This window comes from Suillus bovinus (assembly GCF_016758785.1).
Source record: "Suillus bovinus strain UH-Sbo-P2 chromosome Unknown EDB93scaffold_16, whole genome shotgun sequence".
NCBI classification, from domain to species: domain Eukaryota; kingdom Fungi; phylum Basidiomycota; class Agaricomycetes; order Boletales; family Suillaceae; genus Suillus; species Suillus bovinus.
In genome coordinates this window covers 366966-382020 of record NW_024542072.1, presented here as the reverse complement: position 1 = coordinate 382020, position 15055 = coordinate 366966, and the positions used below count along the sequence as shown (strand labels likewise).

The 15055-nt window shown below is 49.6% G+C and overlaps 4 protein-coding genes across 4 annotated transcripts; 3 read left to right on the top strand and 1 right to left on the bottom strand.

Moving 5' to 3' along the window:
• Positions 1-458: 458 nt before the first annotated feature.
• EDB93DRAFT_1135406 (uncharacterized protein) lies at positions 459-1515 on the top strand. Its single transcript, XM_041449114.1, has 5 exons — positions 459-535; positions 594-665; positions 735-996; positions 1050-1278; positions 1345-1515. The coding sequence occupies exons 2-4, from the start codon at positions 625-627 to the stop codon at positions 1080-1082; spliced, it is 336 nt and encodes a 111-aa protein (XP_041309406.1). The 5' UTR covers positions 459-535; positions 594-624; the 3' UTR covers positions 1083-1278; positions 1345-1515.
• Positions 1516-1814: 299 nt separating this feature from the next.
• Positions 1815-2420, top strand: EDB93DRAFT_1102690 (uncharacterized protein; the record flags this gene model as incomplete). The annotated part of the gene is made up of 2 exons (XM_041447234.1): positions 1815-2202; positions 2257-2420. 2 exons carry the CDS (start codon positions 1815-1817, stop codon positions 2418-2420), a joined length of 552 nt encoding a protein of 183 aa, XP_041309405.1.
• Positions 2421-4343: 1923 nt separating this feature from the next.
• On the bottom strand, positions 4344-9642 carry EDB93DRAFT_1135400 (raptor N-terminal caspase like domain-containing protein). Its single transcript, XM_041449113.1, has 10 exons — positions 9580-9642; positions 6143-9515; positions 5969-6077; positions 5805-5922; positions 5627-5751; positions 5361-5578; positions 5093-5310; positions 4918-5040; positions 4660-4868; positions 4344-4599 (listed from the first exon to the last, which is right to left on the bottom strand). The coding sequence occupies exons 2-10, from the start codon at positions 9494-9496 to the stop codon at positions 4571-4573; spliced, it is 4503 nt and encodes a 1500-aa protein (XP_041309404.1). The 5' UTR covers positions 9497-9515; positions 9580-9642; the 3' UTR covers positions 4344-4570.
• A 115-nt stretch (positions 9643-9757) lies between these two features.
• On the top strand, positions 9758-15051 carry EDB93DRAFT_1135397 (dynein associated protein-domain-containing protein). The gene is made up of 17 exons (XM_041449112.1): positions 9758-10050; positions 10102-10644; positions 10696-11074; positions 11127-11220; positions 11277-11368; positions 11461-11597; positions 11709-11938; positions 12013-12208; positions 12561-12734; positions 12795-12994; positions 13077-13246; positions 13300-13399; positions 13446-13566; positions 13621-13849; positions 13903-14265; positions 14321-14397; positions 14450-15051. The coding sequence occupies exons 1-17, from the start codon at positions 9811-9813 to the stop codon at positions 14888-14890; spliced, it is 3786 nt and encodes a 1261-aa protein (XP_041309403.1). The 5' UTR covers positions 9758-9810; the 3' UTR covers positions 14891-15051.
• The last annotated feature ends 4 nt before the right edge of the window (positions 15052-15055 follow it).

Here is a 15055-nt window from a genome sequence, read left to right as displayed (position 1 = left end):
TAGCAAGAGTTCGCGTTTCCGTCACATTATGTCACACCCTGCCATCAAACCATTTTACACTCCGCGCGACTCAAGGTGCCGTTGCGAGCTAATAAAACTCCAGTTGCTGTGACAGATTTTGAAAAAAAGCGTAGCCAGTCCGTGCCAAACTGACCCTCTGAGATCCCTCAACCGGAATCTTTTTGACACTCAAACATCGTCAATTTCACCTGGGTGTGATAGAGAACGATATTTCCAATAGGTCTGTCAAGAAACGGGAAAAAAAAACCTCTGGACGAGTGAGCTACACATCAAACATTGCAAAGTTTTGAAAAAGGGTGCCAGTGATAGTACCGCTGCAGCCTGGGCCGCTTCCTGGAAGATCTACTACTTACCAAGCTGTTTACGTAGTCATCGTCCGGAAGCGCGCACTTGAACAACAAGTTAGGGGTAACCAAAACATTGACTGTTTCACCAACACGGATGGGACCCCATGCACCACTACTATAAATTTTACCAATAGTTGAAAGCCTCGTTGTTCAGGACCTCACAACGAGCAAGTCATGATAAGTTTTTGTACAGACTGGAAGGCCCAACTAACGCACCTATAACAGCTTGCAAATTTTCAGTGGAGCTATCCAGAAGATGACTTACTGTCGTCGCTGTGACCGCTCCTTTGGCTCCAGGTCTGCTTACGACCAGCATGTCCGGGACTCTCTCAAACACTGATGGGAATGCGAACATTGTGATATCAGCTTTGGCTCTGGGCGAGGACTCAAAGAACATTATGTTCAGAGCCCCAACCATTCCTACTGCCAGTATTGCGATGTCGATTTCAACTCCCAGTCAGAGCTACAAGACCATCGCAAAGACGATCTTGCTTACTGCAGCTCATGTAACAAAATCTTCAAGAACCACTTTGGGCTGCATGAACATAATCGGCAGAAGCCTGAGCACCAACGCCGGTACTGCGTTAAGTGCAGAAAGCTTTTCCAAGATCCGAACGGCCTTCGCTCTGTAAGCTTTACTCCGTTCGTGGATTTTGGTAAAACCTGACCTGGACGAACTAGCATTTGTTGAACTCTAAAAAACATTCGATTTGAATCTTCCTATCAGCCTCTTTTACAATATCCACATAGTTTCTTTCGATAGAGATAACCAATTTCCATTTTTCTCTTCCATCCTTCAATTGGCATCACCGTCCGAGTCATACCTATTAAAAGTCGCTATCAGCATAGACCCATTCCATCATAACGGTTTCCGACAGCTCTGACCGAAGCAGGTTTCTCTGTAGAGTTGCTAGGGATTGGTGGACATCCAAAATGAATACATTTATAAATATTATGTCTCGGTTATGTCTCGCACCTGTCCATGGGACTTTTTTGACCGTATTTCAGGTGTATGTAAATATGTCTCTGATATATTAAAATGAAAGTAGCTTATATAATATAGGTCGTCTTCTATAATCGATGAGATGATTGCGAGTGGACAAGGATACTATTTGCCAGTACTGGTATTCGGGGCATCCGAATCTCCGGCACGGCATCAAGATTTACCTAAAAGTTCCTGCGTAAGCTCAGGGCCAGGAGGGGCGTTGTCACGTGGTAACATTTACGATCGGAGTTTCCTGTTTCGGGTTATCTCGCGTGATGCCATAGTGGCAGCTGGAAAGCTGTGTGCTAATCCTAGCTGCTCATTGTCCACTTCAAACTAGTGCTTGGCCGTAGTGCTGTGACCCTCAAAGGCAATGCTTCCACCGCAGCCACAACCGTTACAGGATATCGCTTCCGCCTGTCTATATAAGTGAGACACTGAACTTTTAGCTTCAATCATTCATGTCTACCACACCCTCCGAGAAGTCCCCCCAGCATTCGCACGAGACGGTGGAAAACCATTTCACTGGACTCGGTGCGAAAGATCAGCGTGCATATGAGCGCGCTAGACACCAGACAAAGGAGCGGCGGGAGCACGCGCAGATGAAAGAGCGCAAGGAGGCAGCGGCGAGGGTACGAGCACCAGCGCTCAAGGAAGAGCACTTGAGCCGGGCTGCTAGGAGGATCAGCATGGAGTTCTGGGATGGCGATGAGCCTGACCCTCGTACTCTCACTGGATTCGGGCGCCCCGTTAATGTCGCACCAGTGTCGAGGATCGAATCCGGTTTCTCCAAGATGACACTTGCGGATTTCGTGACGTTCAGGACCAAGAAACTATCCAAGGCGCAAGGTATGGTGCTGAAATATTTCGTTCGTGAAAAGGCTGACTCGAAGTTGTCTGTAGATGTTGACTTTGAGGTCCTCCCCCCTGTCCGTTCGGTCATTGCTCTTGATGACTTTGGACACGACGTTGAGATTAATGAACCTTGGGAATTTATCTCTCTTGCCCCCGAATCGCCTGCTTGGAAGGGCTTGTCGTACGCTCAGGCTGCTGCTTTGACGCTGTAGATCATGCTATTGACATTTGATAAGTATACCACATCATACCACTCATTACGACTTAGTTCATTCCTCAGCTCATCAACATTACGAACTCACGTCACATCTTCGAGCTCCGTGTCGTATTGTCTTTGACTTCGTTATAATTCTACTAGTACTTACTCTTACTGAACTGGGCAGCGTATTTGGACTTCGAGGATCGATTATATACAGCAGTGCGCAATTTATCCAAACTGTACTGAGCTAGGTATTGCACCATCAATCACGATCCCCAACTTTGAAAGCAGGACGTGTGACTGTCAACCGCACACCATAACAGTATGACCCTGTATCGCCTAATGTGCGCAGGTGAGTCATTTGGTTGCAAAGCGACCTGATCATACTACTCACGGTCGGTATACACGGCAAGCCACCGCAGCAATCTGCACTTGTCCTGCAATAAAAACTGGCACAGGCACTAACACTGACAGATGTGTACGCTGATAAAGCTGCAATCGCGACGAAGGAAAGACGCATTTTCTGTGCGAGCTGATGTGAAATCGTCCAAGGGGGGATCTCAAGTGATTGATATATGGGGATGAGGGGACACTGTAGGAAGATGACCAGCTTTTATATCCTGCACATACTTATGGCATGATTCTCAATTCAACAGAATTGTGCGAGTTCTGCCGCATGAATTACTGATCTGAACCGTCTTCGCAGCGTTCCGTCGGTGTGCTGTTAGATCATTTCATCCTGTGACTGGCATTCGCTGGCTTGTTTCTACCTTGAACCGTCTTCGCAGCGTTCTATCGGTGTGCTGTTAGATCATTTCATCCTGTGACTGGCATTCGCTGGCTTGTTTCTACCTTGAACCGTCTTCGCAGCGTTCTATCGGTGTGCTGTTAGATCATTTCATCCTGTGACTGGCATTCGCTGGCTTGTTTCTACCGGTTGTGCCTATCTGTGTGTTGCTGGCCTCATTTCAGCAGGCCAAGGATGGTTAGCCAAACGATCGACTCAAAACCATCTTGAACTTGAGCTTACTTGTCCACCAGAACATACACGAGTCGGACCACTGCAACGGCGGTAGTGAGGTAGTGAGTAACTACCACTTATAGCGTTCACGTGAAATTATCTTGATAAATAATGACTGCTATACGCTCGGAAAAGAGATGATCACAGAATATGCGCCAGGGTTGTCGGAAGAACCAGAGCAGTATTTACCCCCCCCTTCCAGCTTCTCCGCCGAATATCACCTCTGTCTTCACTGGTGAACGACGTGCGAAGTCTCGCTTAGTGACAATCTTGTGAGTATGAGAAGCAAAAATAATACCCGAAAGTGAGTCTTTGATCTGCGCTGACGGCAGATGGGATCAAGTCCAGAACAAAAGTCATCTTGGAGTCGGCATCAGAAGGAGCCTCTCCTTCAAATCGTGAAGTAACTAGGTGATGACGCTACGTAGGGTGGTGCCCGTTTCATGGTTCGTATTGCTGCAAAATCTCTGGTTTTTGGTTAGTATGAAATTGACGCACGTTCCACTCACTATCTCCTCGTGAAAGTAGTAAGAGCCAAAATCTGGATGTCGTATCCTGGTCCAGCCGGTGGTGAGTTCAGATAGCAACTTAAACTTCCATGCGTCACGGTCCAGTCGTGCAGAGGAAGAGAGATGCTGCGTCACAGTTGTATGACTCGCCACGCAGCGACAATTACTCGACCACGAGAGTCAGAGGTACGCACAAAACAGCATAACGCAGAAAACGGATAGAGCCGCAAAAAAGAAAGAAAATACAACGACACAAGCATGACGTGGTGGACAACATGCCGGCAGCTATGCTTGCTTATACATTGTAGATTATATAATTGCAGTCGTGTAGAGCCAGAACAGTTGAGCCCTATCGATCTTGATGGAAAAAATCAAGCTCTACGGTGAGCTACACTTTCAGGAAGAATGAGTGTGGACAGACTGCTCTGCTTTGATCATTTGGGGTTACACGAAGGCTTAGTCAAGGTGTAGTAATAGTTACAGAAAGATCTGGTTATGAGTTAGTTGCGCACGTTGCAAAAAGGAAAAGCGCCTTCAAGTTCAGCAAGCTTACAGAAAGCAGTGAAAATGAGGAAAATGAATGGACAGGGCTAGCGTATAATTTAATGGTGGATATTCATACATGTACATTCTTTATGTGAGTTTGCATCCAGTGATTTTCACTAGATAATGTGGAGAGTGATTAGCGGTTTCCCTCACATCGAGTATAACGTGCAACACACCAGAACCATCAGGCTGCCCAACAGCGTACAACATTTCCATTGGGTGGAACGCGAAGGATGTATGTCTAGGGATATAAGGTGTCGGTGGTCGAGAGGAATATGCGTTCAGGCCCGTCGGTAGGCTTAGCGTGGAGAGCAATGATGAATCTGATATAGAGTGTAACATGAGCCGCTGGTGCCTGAAGTTGGCAGGAGTAAGAGCAGATGTTCTGCAACCTAGTCAGCCAACCATTCTGCCTCTAACAGGATCGCACTTACGTGGCAAACACGCCTGTCTGTGAATGTACATCGAATGCGGACAAACCCGCATGGTGTAAGTCCCAAGCTTGAGCCGCTGTATCGGAGACTCTCAAATCCCACAGACGGACTTCGCCAGCGAGGCTGCATTTATTTATGTGAGCCCCAGTACAAATACTGCACAGCTTTAGCTCACCTTGCAGACAAGAACTGACCGCCGATGCGCGGGTGGTATTTGACATTCTGTATCCATGAGTGATGATCATGATAGGATCTAACAATAGCATCCTCTTCCTCAAGTCGACGATCGAAAACTTTGACCAGGCCATCGGCAAAGCCAACAATGAACGTAGACGACGAGCCCTGATCAGATGTGATAGACGTTACAGGACTCTCGCAATTAGTTTCGAGATCCTTTGAAATCGTGAGTAATTAGTCTTCACTACGAGGTATTACCCTCTCACCAGGACTTGAGTCTCCGTGTGGGCATCCCATACACGGATGATACGAGAGTCACCCCCAACCAGCAGCGTGCCACCCGATTGTTTCCAATCTAGTACAAGGCCGCTACCTCTACGCACCCGGATCAACTCATGCAGTGCGCGGAATGAGCTGACCATCTGGAGTGGACCTTGGTTCACCGTAGGGTCGTAATTCCGGTACAGACGCACGATGCCGTCAGCTGCACAACTGGTAGGTATTTAAGATTACGGAGCAGTTAAGTACGAACCTGCACCAGTCATGATGATTCCCCCCACATCCTGGTTGATGATTTGCAGGGACGTAATGCTCGTGCCTTTAGGATTGCCATTGCAGAAGTAATTCAAGCGCTTGCGCTGTGTCCAATCCCAGACACTGATGTGATTGCGTCAACAGAGTTATTCCGACACAGAATAGATCACACAAACCTGATCATGTCGCTGTCATTCGCGATGACTAGGTGGGGGTCGTATGCGTGCATTGCCATGCACAAGGGATGGCTGTTCACGTGCAGGTTAGCCACAGGACGGTCCCATCTTGAGCTCTCTGCGCAACTTCAGTGTCAATGATCACATCGGGACATAGCACGCACCAGCAACTATTGACTGTTTCTGCGTCTCTGTGATAACTTGCTCATTTCGCTGCTGCCTCCACACTTGGTAATTGTACTGCACGCTTCCTGGCTCGTCCGCCTCCGTTTGCTGCAAAAAACAAGAGCACATTCAATATCAACATTTAAAACCCACGAATGTCACGTCACACGCACCCGCATCTGCGGCTCCGTAAAGTACTCGCAACACCAAGCAAAGAACGAGCTTTTCAAAGGCAGTACATCACGCAGTCCGTTACCGGTGCCACAGCCGAGCGGCACATTGCTGACATTCGAGTCCATAGAGAATGTGCTCTCGCATGGACTGTTCAGGCCACCGCCAGCACTACCCCCTGCATGACCGAGCCCCGAACCTGCAGAACGTCGTCCATGCGTTCCTTCCCGACGTCGTGCCCGCAAACGCACCATATCTTCCTCAACAAGCGCTTCCATTACATGGGAAGGTAGGAAGTTCGCAGTCACTGCAGCTGGCGACACCGGAGGTGAAGCCAAGTCTCTTTCTTTATCCCGTAACGGTGTTGGCGGACGTGAATAGGGCGAAGCATACTGTGCGATGTTGAAGTTGGGTGATGGGGGACGGGATGCAACGAGAACGTCAGATCGGGAGAGTGAAGATGGTACAGGACTTGGCGGGGCACGTGCCTCATCGTTGCTGGGGAAAGGGATACCCCCTGCAAGATGACGCAGTGTGTTTGCAAAGGATGAAGTACGCCGGAGTGTATTTGATGGACGTGACAATGACGGCGAGGGCGGGTGTTGCATCAGCGGTGAGCCTTGTGCCGAGCTCACACGGGAGTGCGCGCCGTTTGCACCGGCGGGTTTGTAATCAACGGGTAGTGGGGGGACAAGGTTAAGTTTTGCAAAAGGTGATGCGAGGAGCAGCGCAAAAATGTAGTCCATTACTGTCTGCGCGAGTGTTGCGACCTCGTGGTAAGGGTCAATTGTCAACTCCATGAGCACCACGAAAATTGTGAAAAAGCTTGAGAGCAACACTCGGTTTTCTTCCCTCGAACCTTCGTCATCGCCAAATCCGTCCAGCCATTCAGCAAGCGCCTGAGCTGTGACTTCTTCTTCCGTGTGGTGATGATGGGTATGTGATTCACCTGCGCGCCATCGCCGGTCCTCTTCCCAGTACATCCACGCGCAAACGACGAAGTGCCCGCGCCATTCGCGCACAAGGCAGCTTATGAGCACGAGCAGCTCCTTGCGCACCATTGGGCTTGCATCATCCCTCACAGCAAGAGTGGCTCCAGTTGCAACAGCCACCTCCATCCTGAAGTGAATGCGCTCTTCGAGCTGATACTGAGTCCCAGTCCCAGCGCCACCCTGACCTTTGCCCCCAGCCGCACCCATGAAAGTCGAAAGTGCGTATAGGACTGCGCTTCTAACTTCAGGCGAGTCGTCAGACAACATGAGGATGAGCTTGTCTTGAATCCCACGATCGACACCATACACTTTAACCTCATCATTGGAGTCCCATATTTGTGCAATACATAACGCACTCCACTGCCTCAGCAGAAAGTCGCCCTCCTCCAGACGCTCGGAGCAAGCGTCGAATACCCTTTCGCGCCAGCATGCCATCTGGCCGTTATAGAAGTCTCTTGCAACGGCGCTGAGAATGAAAGCGCACATAGCCTTGTGCTCACTGCTGTTGGGCAGCTCGTTGTCTTCTTGCGTCGCCAGCACATTCGCAAAATACTTGAATCCTCCGGTGTTGTATAGGTCAACTTGAACACTGGGATCTACTGCAAGGATGCGTGCCCATATGAAGATCAACACCGGACGCAGGTCCTGGCCTGCGGCTTGCAGTAGCTTGGATATATATGGGAAGATTCCAATAGTGAGTACAAGATTGACGGCCCAGGGTCCGAGGTCTACGAATTGGGAAAGGAGAATCAGGGCCCGAAGTCTATGGGGCTGCGAGAGCAGCACTTGCAGGACGATGGGGAGCTGATCGGGGGGTTTACGTGGGACAAGAGCAGCATCAGGGGCAGTGGTCCCGTTTATAATGTCAGGCGTGTCACAGCGATCCCCACCGTTCTGGAGAGGTAGTGACAGAGGACCACGCTTGGTTAGTGCAGAACCACCACGCGAAATCCACACCTCGAACGCAGTGAGCTGGTCGGTAAAGAAGCGGCTCGGGATATATTGGTAGGGTTTCTCGGTGTTCGGAGCACCAGAAGACCCACGTGGACCGCTGTGTCCCGAGCGCGTGCCTGTGCTGATAATGGGACTTGGGGGACTGTTGGACACGCCTGGACTCTTCGCGAGTAGTTCAGGTAGCTGGCGTAAACATGTGTCCAGAGCTAAATCCCATGCGGCCCAGAGCTGGTGAGTGTTTGTGGCTGGAAGTGGAGGGTGTGTGTGTGGGGTGCAGTGGTAGTTCTTCATGATGCGCTCTGCGAGTAAGAAATTTCGAAAGAGACTTGCGATGAGGAGGTCAGAGCGGTAGAGCCGCGTGAACACGTCCCGAGGGAACGTGGTCCATGCGATGGTGTCTGTTATAGCGGTGAAAATCCAGTTGAGCTCGCCGAGAGGTGTCCGACGGTCCTTCAGGTCTCCTGGTAGCTGCATGACCATGTCAGGGGTGATATTATTTGGGAGATGATGTGTCATGATAAAGTATCGCAGCGCGATATCAATGGGGGAAGTTAAACATGACGTGAAAACATCTGCTGGCAGCTCCGGACATGTCGGAAGTTGCTCGTGGGTAGCACATGCCGCGAGTTGAAGGGAGTTCATGTACGGCTGCATGCCGTCTGCATAGCCCCCACGTGTGGTGAACGCATCCTGATCTCGACGTTCAGCGAAGGTGATGAAGTTGGAGAGCAAGTGCCCGGCAGCACTGCAATCCCAAATATATACGCCTGGGCTGCCGAGCCAAGTCTGGACCTCCATGAGGGAGACGGGAATATATTGGGTGTAGTTCCGGTTAAAGCACCAAAGCTCCCCGCTAGGTGTGGGCTTCGGAACGCCGTGGCCATTGTAGTAAAAACAAACGGTTTCGTCTTTGGCCTGTTTACGAAGAGTGAGGCAGAAACGGCGGAGGTCCTCATAAGATGGATCCAGGATGGGTTTGTACGGGATCTTAAGACTCAGACCCTCAAATTGGTGCTGAAGGTTGGAGCCGATGGCTTCGAGAGCCTTGTGAGATGGGAGGGAGTGAGGATTGACCCAGCATTCGAGCGCTGCGCAGGGATTAGTCTTGATTATATCTGGGGGGTCTACGTCAATGTTTAGACAGAGGACGAGAGCTGCATTTGCAGTCTTGAGCTTTCCGGGTGCACTTCCCCGCCATGGAAAGAGACGCGCTGAAGATGAACGAGGAGCAGGATTACCACATGTGAGATGACGCTTTGCAGACCAATACGGAATGATTGGAGTTGGGTCAGGTAATGTTGCATCTGATGCTGTTCGTAGTCCATGAGCACCATTCGTAGTGCGCGTTGACGATGGATCGGAAGTCGAGGCAGAGCCCCAAGCGCGCTCCGTGAGGACATCCGAGCCCATGTCTGAGGCTTGTCGCTCTCTGAACCCCAGGAGGTCTATACCTGCATCATGTAATGTAAATAAGAGTGATGATTAAAACAAACCTTGAACATTCCGACCGTTTTGCATGACAGTAAGTATGGGCTCCGTTGACAAGATTAATCACTGGCTGGCAATCGCTTCGGTAGGTTCGTGGACTTGGTCCATGGACTTTGACTGATATCTGAATAGCCACGTGACATGGACCATTTCGGTTACTTATGCGAAGACAGACTTGAGCCTCTTGCACAATAGTCTTTACCTTACTTTCATTCGTTTTGTTTTCTATCTTCTAGATGGACCCGCCAGTGGGTGCGCTCGTCGAAGTTTCAGCAGGGCGTGGAATAGTGCGGTTCGCTGGCGCCACGTCTTTCTCGTCGGGTAAATGGATTGGTATTGAGCTTAATGAGCCCAAGGGCAAGAACGATGGAAGCCTCCAAGGCCTCACGTATTTCTCCTGCAAGCCAAACCATGGCGTGTTCGTTCGTCCAAGCCAGGTGAAGATAATTAATGCCGAGCCTGAACCGCAGCTTCCTGTGAGTTCACATAAGTGTCTTGCTAGAGCCTGACCTAGAGCATATTTGTAGAAAACACAGGTCGCTCGGACAGTTATGGGTCATCAACGCACCCCTAGTACTGGTGTCTCGCGTGCAGCGTCACTGCGTTCAAACGGTGCTTCAGGGTCGTCTTCTCGGTCGTCCAGTCCCGTGAAGGCCACACCTTCAGCCTCCACTTCTGCCTCTGCGGTAGCTAGCCCACGCAATTCCCGGCTCACAGCCCCATCAACGCCTGCAAAGCGCATCCCCTCTCTAACACTTCAACCTCGCAAATCATTCCCCCGTCAACCGTCCGCAGAATCCTCCGGTCCTCAGAGCCCCGCCTTGCAGACCCCTAAGATTGGTTCATCTTCCTCACAGGAGGCTCTCGTCCAGGTGCAAAGGACGTCCTCCCCATTATCCCTGCCACCAAAGAATGCAGCCGTGGAGCCTCCACCTCCACCCTCGCCTGTCGCGCGCACATTTTTGCAGCCCCCCGCACCAATAGACTCCCCATCTCTAAACGGTACGAAACTTGCACCGTCACCTTCCATCTCTCGTGTCAACTCACATGAACCTACATCACCCATAACTGTAAGTCTATGCGCACGCGCACTATATCCACTAACTTCAAAAAAAAAATAGCGTACCGAAGATCCTGCTGTGCACGCGAAAATACGAGTACTCGAAGCTAAACGCGCAGACGATGCTCGACACATTCGTGAACTTGAAACTCGCCTCGCAGATGCAGAGTCGTTCGTTGCCCTGCGCCCAAAACTTCAAGCTAAACTACAATCCCTCCAATCCGAGCTGATTGCAACAAAGCGTGCATTAGCAGACGCAGAGCAACTTGCGAGTTTGGGCGAGACAAGGGGTGCGGATTCACAAGAACAGCTGGAAATGGCGATGTTGGATAAGGAGGTTGCGGAGGAGAAGGCAGAATTAGCGGAACAGGAGTTGGAGGAGGTGAAGGAAAGACTTGCTCGTGTTGAAGTGGAGCTGGGTGTAATGAAGGAGGGCGGCGGTCAGTATAACGTGTTGAGTTTGGGACTTGGCTGATGAATCATTTATTCTAGCGTTGGGCAGAGATGATGACGCAAACGCCAAGACCTCACTGGCATATATCCAACTCGAGAAACAGAACGAGCGATTAAAGGAGGCGCTTATACGGTGTGTCATCTTAACTATCTTACAAGGAATTATTCTTGATTTGTGCGATGAAATAGCCTTCGCGACATGTCGCAGGAGACAGAACAGGAACAGCGCCGCCGCATAGCAGAGATGGAGAAGGACATCACAAGTATTGATGACCTGCAAGGCATGTCTCTTTATTACCTGTCTTTTGATTGTCACCATCTTCTGCCCCCTTTTCTTTTCTTTTCCCTCGCTTTAAACTGACATCCTCAATAGGCCAATACGAACAAACACTCATCAAGCTTTCCAATGCGGAAACGCAGATTTCATCGCTACAACAACAACTCGACGATGCACTAGGAGCAGAAGATTTGCTCGTGCAGCTAACAGAACGGAATTTATCGCTTTCGGAGGTATGTATGGTCTCTCCTCCCTTCCCTCTAGAGTGTTGTTTTTATTTTTAAATATATGATCCATCACACAATATCACTGCGTCGTTCACACTTGCTCATCCTCTTCTCCAGAAAATCGAAGAACAGCGTATCACGATCGAAGACCTCGAGGCCCTCAAGGAACTCACAGACGAACTCGAAGAGAACCACGTTCAGGTTGAGCGTGAGCTTCGAGACGAGATTTTAGATCGCGAGAAGGATCTGAGAGAGGAGAAGGTCAGAGTTGGGTTACTTGAAGATATAGTGTCAGACGCGGATGTGACCATTGCGAGGTTTAGGGAAGTCGTTGCAGATATGCAAGGGTGGGTTTACAATTACTTTTGCTTGCTTCTTCAGTTGTTTGCCTGCGTGGGAGTCGTGCTGATGCACTTACCAGCGAACTCGACATCATGCGTTCAGCGACGCAAACAGCGCAGCACGAGTCTGCTACAGCTGCGCACCAGACGGCAACGATGATGTCGCTGAATTTGAAACTCCAATCCTCGGCGGCTAAGAACCAGGCGAGGGCAGTAGAGCTGGAAATCAAAAAGCTCGAGGCAAGGGAGAGGGGGGAATTGTTGGGAATTGTGCAGGTGGGCTTCATTTTCTGTTTGATAGAGTACCCTCCTCTGTTCATTATCTTTGCTTTCCCATTTTCCTGTTCGTTTTCACCCCCTTCCCTATTTCTTTCATTATTTTCATTTATTCCTGGCCAAGAAACACAAGCTGTCCGCAAGGAAATGCAAGATGAACTTGTGATTGTGAAGTATTCTTGCCTTGCCGTGCTTTCGGTTTATGACTTCATTCGTTGGTCTCCTCTCGATTCTCATGTTTGCTTCATCCTGTCCGTTATTTTCCCTTTGCTCACTTGGTTCCCTTTTGTTTACTTGCTCTGATCACTCATTGAATTGAACCTCATCATCTGCTAACTTCTCACTCTCTTAGCCTTACTTACCTCAACAATATGTCGAGTCCGACAGCGACGCCACAAATTGCTATCTCTTCTTCGCACGCCTGGGGTACAAAACCGACCTCATCAACACTATCGTGGGACAGGCCCATGGTCTACCCGACTCACTCAATGGTGTCGTTTCGGAAACGCTTGTTGGAATATGTGAAGTGTGTTGTGTTTTCTAAGTTTAAACAGCAGCGCTCGTAACATTTATTCACCAATGACAGATGCGTGGCCGTGCCGCGTCCTTTTCCACGCTTTGCAAACGTTTTGCTAGTATCCTCAGGCGGTGCGACCCTGCATCTTTCCTCAATATCGGGCGCATATATCCTGAAATCGCCCCGATGGAGAAACGCATCGATCTGCACATTGATCTTCTTCGACGGGATGAGTTTAGGGAGATGGAATTTGTCAGCGACATGCTCAAGTACGTTCATTTCGATCCCTCGCTACTTTTGCTTCCCTGTTTTTTATGTCGACGAATGGGACAATGCTTACTTCTGACATAGGATGCTAGCCCAATTCGATCATCTAGCAGAGACTTATTTCGATGGGTTCGAACAGGATCTGGGCGAGCGTGAACTTGGATATGCACTTTCATTTGATCATGATCTCGATGTATTTGCCGCATCTATCGGGCTCACGAAGACGTCCGTTGCTGTCATTCTCAATGACGAGGGTACGTGACACTGCCTCTTGCCCACGATGTCGCTTACACAAACCACTCCATAGATGTCATTCTCGACATGGGTGGTTATGATCCAGAGGAAGAGCTTATCGAGCCGTTGCAGAAGCTCTTGGAGCAGTGCAAGAGCGCCAAGGTGTTGTCTAGGTAATGTGGTTTGTTGCGTTGTGGATATATGCTAAGCGGTTGGCAGGAAACTTACAAAGCGCCTCGATGACGTTATCCAGGAGTCTTCGGCACTCAAGTCACATCTTGTTCAGCAACTCAAGGCTCTCAGCAATGCAGTTCCCGAGCTAGTTAACTTTGGTATCTCTGTTAGTGTTTTTGCGCCCCTATTCGAAGATGATTGCTGATTTTTACAATTGTAGCTCGCCCAACAAGTAATTCCACACCTCAGCGATGCTCGTAGTGCCAAGGCTCCGTTCCAGCTTGCAACAGTGTTGTCGTATGCCAGGCAAACTGCAATGTCAACTGTCGCCAAGGACATGAAACCTGGGACCTCGTGTTTCGAGGCGGTTGGTGAAGCTATTGCTCAGCTATCAGCGGAGTGCAACAAGTTACTCCCTCTGGCAATGGAACCGGAGAGTGTATTCAAGAGTAGGCCTCGTGTGACTCTAATACTTGTCGATATCATGCTAACGATGACCAAGTCTCCGGCACACCACCATGGGTCCTACGAATTGAGGAGATCAGAGCCAGCATGGCTATCAATGTCGAAGCCGAGCAGAAAGCTGCACAGCTGCAGGAAGAAATACAAGGACTTGTACGGAGTCTCAAGACGAAGGACCAAGTGATACAGGAGTCAGGAGTGAAGATCGAGCACATGGAACGGCGCATGGAAGCGGCTAAGAAGCAAACGGATACCATTGGAGATCTTGAGGTTGAGCTCTCGAAAGCGCGCAAGCAGGAACGTGCGTACGAGGAGGCAATGGAACAACTGCAGGCGGACCTGGATACGTTCGAGCAAGACAATGCGAAACTGAAGACGTTGGTTGCGGGGTCGGAGCGACAAGGTGTGTTTGTTTGTATCGGGATCAATTGAACGGATCGATAGCTTACGAAATTTAGCTGCTGGTGCACAACCTGTCGATTCAGAGAATGTCCCCATGGAGGGTAATGTGGAGACATCACACCTCCTGGAGCAGGTCCGTGCAGGTCTAGAGCCGTCTTACTATTGTTGTTCTGACTCTCACATAGATCGAGGCTCTTCGTGGCACCGTCCGTTTCTTGCGCACAGAAAACTCGTATCTCAAGGGGCAGGACCTCCTCAAGGAAATACAAGCACTACCACAACTCCCAGAACCTATCAACCGCATACATACACCTCCACTGGATCCCTCAGGTCAATCCGACACAGACGAATCCGATACGGAACCACCATTCGCTCCACCTACCATTCGCTCGCTCGCCACAGAAACTAAGGTGCTCTACCGGGATGTCATTAAATTCTCTTCATCGCCTCGTGTTGTTGATCTATCTGCTCTTCATGCAAAGAGAGCAGAAAGCGATTGTAAAGGTGGGAAGATGTGGATGCGAAGGAAAGCTAGCCCTGCTCAGCAAGTCCTTGACCGGAAAATGGAGGCCGAGAGACTTAGCAGGCGCGTCAGGGGCCTAATGGATCGTGCAAATGCGCTTTAAGGGGCTTTATTAATATTTTGCTTCATTTTTTATGTTACTTTACATCTTGATATTAGGTTGTATACCCTGCATGAATTTGCTATGTATTACGGGGATGTGATGAGGTAGTAAACATCATGTAAATGAATGAACAATATGAGCATAAGGACTGATAATCTTTACAAG